At 38.2% G+C, this 7,500-nt stretch overlaps 1 protein-coding gene across 1 annotated transcript in view; it reads left to right on the top strand.

Moving 5' to 3' along the window:
• LOC310963555 (sodium channel protein type 5 subunit alpha-like) overlaps positions 1-7,500 on the top strand; it is a gene marked incomplete at both ends in the record, with an annotated part of 121,131 nt that overhangs the window by 44,556 nt on the left and 69,075 nt on the right. Inside the window, 3 exons of the mRNA XM_083936419.1 lie at positions 623-805; positions 877-1,134; positions 2,754-2,879. Coding sequence (XP_083792545.1) covers positions 623-805; positions 877-1,134; positions 2,754-2,879 — 567 coding nt within the window. The remainder of the gene's footprint in view (positions 1-622; positions 806-876; positions 1,135-2,753; positions 2,880-7,500) is intronic.

The following is a 7,500-nucleotide window of genomic DNA, read 5'->3' as shown; positions in this document are numbered from 1 at the left end:
GATTGATGTAAGACCTGAATCATGGTTGCCTGGGAGCTGTCCTTGGATCATGGTGACACCTGGATTGCGGTGGCTGTTGTAGAAGTCTGAGAGGTTCCTTTGGATTGTGGTAAAGCCCTGATGTGGTTGCCTTTGTAGAAAAGTCTGAGAGATTTCCTTGGATCGTGGAAGGACCTTGATTGTGGTTGCTGTCCTGGAGGTCTGAGAGGTGTCCTTGGATCGTGGAAGCAACTGGATGGTGGTTGATGTTGTGAAAGTCTGAGAGGGTTCCTTGGATCGTGGTAGAACTTTGATCGTGCTGCTGAGCCAGGGCACTGGGAGACAGAAGAAGGTTTCGGGAGAGCTGAACATTTATTGACACTTATTAGCGGAGGATCAGTTTAGCGTTGTGTCGTGTCCCAACCCTGAAGGTTCCTGTCTCTCTGAAGGAGGACTTCAACTCATGCTGGACACACAAGTGGTTGCTGTGTGGTTTCGTGGATCCTTTCCAGTCGTTGAATAAACCTTCTCTAACTGTATTTAGTCACAGTGTGAATATTCATCATTCACACATTTCAAAGAACAATATTGTAGTTTTCTTCTACTTTGGTTCGTTTGATCTGACGCATGTTTCTTCCCCCAGGCTGCGGCGCAGAAACTTCTGGACTCAGACTCGATAATGTCGCCAGAACTCTCCCCGTTCGGCCTGCCGTTGGACATCATGGAGGAGCGGAGGCGGAGCCAGGCGCTGGTGGGCGTGGCCGAAGTCGAGCTGAACCTATCGGAGGAAAAGCTGCTGCAGGTGGACCTGACGGACGGGGGGAAGGTAAGGGAAGAAGAACACTCTTTGTTTAGTTTTAAACGGGTCACAGTAACACTTTCTCCGTGCTCCTCCAGCCCCTCCACCCTCTCCTCGCTCGCTCCTTCTCCACGAGGACGCGGCGGAGCAGTCAGGTCTCCTCCATCTTCAACTTCCGTCTGAGGAGCCGGGGGTCGGAGGGGGAGATGGCCGACGACGAGTACAGCGTCCCGGGGGACGTGGTGGAGGGCGTCGGGGGTCGAACCTACAGCGGCGGCACCTTCAGTGGCATCCTGCCCCACCCGTGGCCCAAACGACGGCCGAGCACGTACAGCAACGCCAGCAGGAACTCCCAGGTGACGCATCACAGCGTCTGTACGGGCGTCGAGGCCGGGTTCCTGTATGTCAGCACATTATGTTCATAATTCAGATCAGACATGATAATAATATTTATCATGAAGTCAAAATTATGGATTTAAATTATAAGATTAATGTCGAAAATACAAGATAATAATTATGAGATATAAAGTAAAAATAATAACATTATATTATTAGATGAAACGTTTAAAATACCAGATAAAATATGAGATTTAAATTATGATAAATAAAGTAAAAACTATAAGATAAAATGTAGATTATGGGATAAAAAGTCAAAAATATGATGTAAAAATGATAAGAGATATAGTGTAAATATTCTAAGATATAAACCCAAAATTATGATATAAAAAGTTGAAAATAAAAGATAAAAATTATAAAATATTAAGTAAAAATAATAATGTTGTATTATTGGATGAAACGTCTAAAATACCAGATAAAAATATGAGATAAAAAGTCAGAAATATGAGATAAAAAGTCAGAAATATGAGATAAAAAGTCAAAAATATGAGATAAAAAGTCAAAATAATAATAATAAACTATTAGATGAAACGTCTAAAATGCCAGATAATATGAGATAAAAAGTCAGAAATATGATTTAAAACTTATAAGATATAAGACAAAATTATGAGATGAAAAGTCAAAAATACAAAATAAAAAATAATGAGATATAAAGTAAAAATTATATGATAAAATTATCATTTTAAACATCTAAAATACCAGATAAAAATACGAGATAAAAAAACATGATGATAGAATATGAGATAGAAATTATAAAATATTAAGTAAAAATAATAATAATAAACTATTAGATGAAACGTCTAAAATACCAGATAAAATATGATTTAAAAATTAAAATATATCAAGTAAAAATGACAAGATATAAAGTCAAAATTATAAGAATAAATTTTGAGATAAAAAGTTGAAAATATGAGATAAAAATTGATATATTAAGTAAAAATTATGAGATGAAAAGTAAAAAAAAATATAAGATTATTATTATTAGATGAAACGTTAAAAATACTGATAAAACTATGAGATATAAAGTTGAAATTATAAGATAAAAAGTATGATATAAAAAGTCATTTTGTGAGACTGACTCAGTGAAAACCTCTCGTTTCCTTTAATTCTGTTAAATTCAACTTTATTTAAACATAACAAACGTTTCTCTGACGACGACCTGAGAAATGTTCTTTCACCTTCCACCGCGTCCCCCAGTTACCTGCAGACCTCAGTCAGTGTGTGTGTGTGTGTGTGTGTGTGTGTGTGTGTGTGTGTGTGTGTGTACGTGTGTGTGTGTGTGTGTGTGTGTGTGTGTGTGTGTGTGTGTGTGTGTGTGTGTGTGTGTGTGTGTGTGTGTGTGTGTGTGTGTGTGTGTGTGTTCGTGTGTGTGTGTGTGTGTGTGTGTGTTACAGTGATGACAGTTTGCACCCATTAACGAGGGCTTACTGCATTTATTTTATTCCCCATCGTAGATCTTTACTCACAGGTGCTAACTTCGTGTGTGTGTGTGTGTGTGTGTGTGTGTGTGTGTGTGTGTGTGTGTGTGTGTGTCTGTGCCTGTGTGTGTGTGTGTGTGTGTGTGTGTGTGTGTTTCCAGGTATTTTATCCGACTCTCAACATCAACGGGAAACTGTTTGTTTCCATGGACCAGAACGGGGTTTCCCCGCCACCGCTGCAGGGGCAACTGCCTGCCTGCACCATGGAGAAGGTCAAGGAGGAGAGCGTGAGTAGTGTGTGCGTGTGTGTGTGCGTGTGTGTGTGTGTGTGTGCGTGTGCGTGTGCGTCAGAGTGGAAACAATGGTGGAGACGGCAACCATTCAACACTCAGACATGTGAATTATGAATCAGCACTTTGCATAACTCCACTCTGATATCATGGGCTAAACACACACTCACACACACACACACACACACACACACACACACACACACACACACACACACACACACACACACACACACACACACTCATATCTACCATCTCAGATAACAACACTGTGGTATTCCCTCCATCTGTACACACATAACATCACTGCTGTGGCATCAGGGACATACCAGCACTGAGGTGTCCTTCCTTCACACACACACACACACACACACACACACACACACACACACACACACACACACACACACACACACACACACACACACACACACACACACACACACACGCACACACACACACACACCAAAGCTGCAGCTGGTATCGGACCGTTTCCAGAATTCTCCACATTCGCAGACGCTCCATCGCTGAAATGTTTGTTTTATATTTTATTTTTAATAATTTCAGTTTCTTTAAAGTTCAGTTTAATTTGATTTTTAGTGACAAATCAAAACAGAAGATTTCTCCGGACACTTTTCATATAAATAGTTTTAATAACCAGTAAAAATGTAAGAACTTATGAGCACAGTTCAGAGAAAATTACCTGAATAAATAAAATTATTACAGGATTAAATTCATATTTGCAGATGAAGATCATGTGAAAAGATATTAAATGTTACATTTAATTTATTTATATTTCTTTATTGTTCTTGTCCCATATTGTTCCACGTTTGCTCTTATGTTTTGCATTGCATTTAATATTATGACCATAATTTTTATATTTGTAAGTTTCTACTTACCCAGTTCTGCCGCCTTTATATCTATTTATAACTTAATATATATATCAATAAAGTAATTTTAAATATGTAAATTACCGTATCTTTTTATATTTGTCCGCACTAAATAATGAATAAAGGGGGAAAAATAGCAAAAAAACACAGTAAATTCTCAATGAGCAGCATAATTAAGTCTTTAATGTCCTAAAACTTACTTTTTACCCCTTTAATTTTATTCATAGGAGGTAGGACTTTGTTATATCAATATATACTTATGTATATAATCAATTATTGTAATGTCAAACATGTAAATTACCGTATATTTTGATATTTGTATGCACTAAATTATGAATAAAGGAAAAACAAATACAGTAAATTCTCAATGAGCAGCATAATTCAGTCTTTAATGTCCAAAAACTTACTTTTTACCCCTTTAATTTTATTTACAGGAGGTAGGACTTTGTTATATAAATATATACTTATGTATAATCAATAAATGTAATGTCAAACATGTAAATTACTGTATATTTTTTATATTTGTATGCAGTAAAAATAGCAAAAAAACACAGTAAATTCTCAAAAAACAGAATAATTCAGTCTTTAATGTCCAAAAACTTACTTTTTACCTCCTATAACTTTATTTATAAGGGGTGAGACTTTATTACATAAATATATATATGTATATATAATCAATTATTGTAATGTCAAACATGTAAATTACTGTATATTTTGATATTTGTATGCAGTAAATAATGAATAAAGGGAAAACAAATACAGTAAATTCTCAAAAAACAGCATAATTAAATATTTAATGCCCAAAAACGTACTTTTTACCCCCTATAACTTTATTTATAGGGGGTAAAACTTTGTTATATAAATATATTTATATGTATAATCAATAAATGTAATGTCAAACATGTAAATTACCACATCTTTATTATATTTGTATGCACTAAATTATGAATAAAGGAAAAACAAGAACAGCATAATTCAGTCTTTAATGTCCAAAAACTTACTTCTTACCCCTTATATTTTATTTATAGGGGGTAAGACTTTATTATAAAAATATATATGTAAATAATCAATAATTACCGTATCTTTTTACATTTTTCTGCACTAAATTATGAATAATGGAGTAAAAATAACAATCTACAGTAAATTCCCCAAAAAAACGCATAATTCAGTCTTTAATGTCAAAAAACTTACTATTTTACCTTTTTTATATCATTATTATATCAATAAACTTAATGTTAAACATGTAAATTACTGTATATTTATTATATTTCTAAGCAGTAAATGATGAATAAAGCGGGAAAATAACAAATAAATACAGTAAATTCTCAAAAAACAGCATAATTCAGTATTTAATGTCCAAAAACTTACTATTGAACCTTTTTTATATCATTATTTTATCAATAAACTTCATGTTAAACATTAAAAATGTAACTTCTGGCCTCAGTGTTGACTTCACACACACTTGGACGGACTTACATCTAAAATGCTGCCGTGAAAAAACAACTTTTGATGTAATTTAAAATAAGAAACTTCAGGTAATTTAGATATTTTGTTGCGTTTTCCTTCATTTTCTCGTCTTTTTTCAGACTTTAAAGAAAAAATTTACCTTAAAATCACCAAAAGTTCACGAGATAACGCCTCATTTGCATATTTAAAGACGTCCTTTCAGAAAACTACACTTCTAAAATGTACTTTTTTCACCTAATTCAGCCGACGTGCGTCGTGTTTCCCCTCCGGACTCGTCTTGTTTTACTCGTCGTCACAGTTTCAGACGTTGTTTAAGTTTCTTCTTCAAACTCAAAGAAGAAACTTATAAAAGCTGCGGCTGGAGGCAGCGAGGCTCCGCGTCACCGGGGATTTCCTCCGCGTTAACACTTGTTTTTAGTCTTTTCCCATCAGGCAGAAGGTCGGAGGACAAACACGGCAGCTCCGAGCCGCCTGGAGGTGTTCGCCACCTCCACCTTCCCCCGATACCTACGCTTATATAACAGGAAGAAGAAGAAGAAGTAGTTAAATACAAGAGGTTCAAACACAAGAGCTACTTCACTGTTTACTGTGAAGATGGAGGCATTTCTACCTATTGTTAAAAACGAACACTTCTGCTACGACTCAACATTAAAAACTAGCGCGCTAAATATTTATTTGGTGTTTGTCAGCGCGCTGAACAGTCGTCGTGTTCTGGTTTCAACTGTTAAAATAGATTTTCAAGAAAGTTTTCGTTTTCGGTTCGAGTTGAGAACCGTGGTTAAGGATTTAGTAGACAAAAGATCGTAACTGGTGGCAGACGGTAGTTTGTACCGGGTGGCGGACAAAAGATCGTACCTGGTGGCAGTCGGTAGTTTGTACTCGATTGCAGAAAAAGATCGGCCAAAAGATCGTACCTTTCGGCAGAGAATAGCTCGTACCTGGTGGCAGACAAAAGATCGTACCTGGTGGAAGACGGTAGTTCTTACCTGGTGGCAGACAAAAGTTCGTACCTGGTGGCAGACAAAAGTTCGTACCTGGTGGCAGACAAAAGATCGTACCTGGTGGTAGACGGTAGTTCGTACCTGGTGGCAGACAAAAGTTCGTACCTGGTGGCAGACGGTAGTTTGTACCCCGTGGCAGGCGGGGTACAAACTACGATCTTTTGTACCAGGTGGCAAAAGATCGTACAGACAAAAGATCGTACCTGGTAGCAGACAAAAGATCGTACCTTGTGGCTGACGGTAATTTGTACTCGGTGGCAGACGAAAGATCGTATCTGGTAGCAGATAAAGATCGTACCTTTTGTCATACAAAAAACGTACTCGCTGGCAGACGGTAGTTTGTACCTGGTGGCAGACGAAAGATCGTAACTGGTGGAAGACAAAAGATCGTACCTGGTGGCAGACAAAAGATCGTACCTGGTGGCAGACAAAAGATCGTACCTTTTGGCAGACAAAAGATTGTACATGTTGGAAGACAAAAGATCGTACCTGGTGGCAGACAAAAGATCGTACTCCGTGGCAGACAAAAGATCGTACCTTTTGAGAAAAGCTTTTACCCAGTGGCAGACAAAAGATCGTACCTGGTCGGAAACAAAAGATCGTACCCGGTGGCAGACAAAAGATCGGACCTGGTCGCAGACAAAAGATGGTACCTGATGACGGACAAAAGATCGTACGTTTTTGTACCTGGTGACAGACAAAAGATCGTACTCCGTGGCAGACAAAAGATCGGACCTGGTCGCAGACAAAAGATCGTACCTGATGACGGACAAAAGATCGTACGTTTTTGTACCTGGTGACAGACAAAAGATCGTACTCCGTGGCAGACAAAAGATCGTACCTTTTGAGAAAAGCTTTTACCCAGTGGCAGACAAAAGATCGTACCTGGTCGGAAACAAAAGATCGTACCCGGTGGCAGACAAAAGATCGGACCTGGTCGCAGACAAAAGATCGTACCTGATGACGGACAAAAGATCGTACCTGGTGGCAGACAAAAGATCGTACGTGGTGGCAGACAAAGATCGTAACTGGTGGCAGATAAAAGCTCGTACCGGATGGCAGACGGTAGTTTGTACCGGGTGGCGGACAAGAGATCGTACCTGGTGGCAGACAAAAGTTCGTATCTGGTGGCAAACAAAAGATCGTACCTTTTGGCAGACAAAATCGTACCTTTGCAGGCGGGGGTTCGTACCCGGTGGCGGACAGGGTTGCGTAGTGAACGTGAGGCTGATATGGAACCAATCTAAGTGCTAATCTTCC

The sequence above is a fragment of the Echiichthys vipera genome, assembly GCF_963691815.1.
Source record: "Echiichthys vipera genome assembly, chromosome: 21".
NCBI classification, from domain to species: Eukaryota; Metazoa; Chordata; class Actinopteri; order Perciformes; family Trachinidae; genus Echiichthys; species Echiichthys vipera.
Note: the sequence above shows the minus strand (reverse complement) of the source record. Positions and strands in the feature narration are given on the sequence as shown.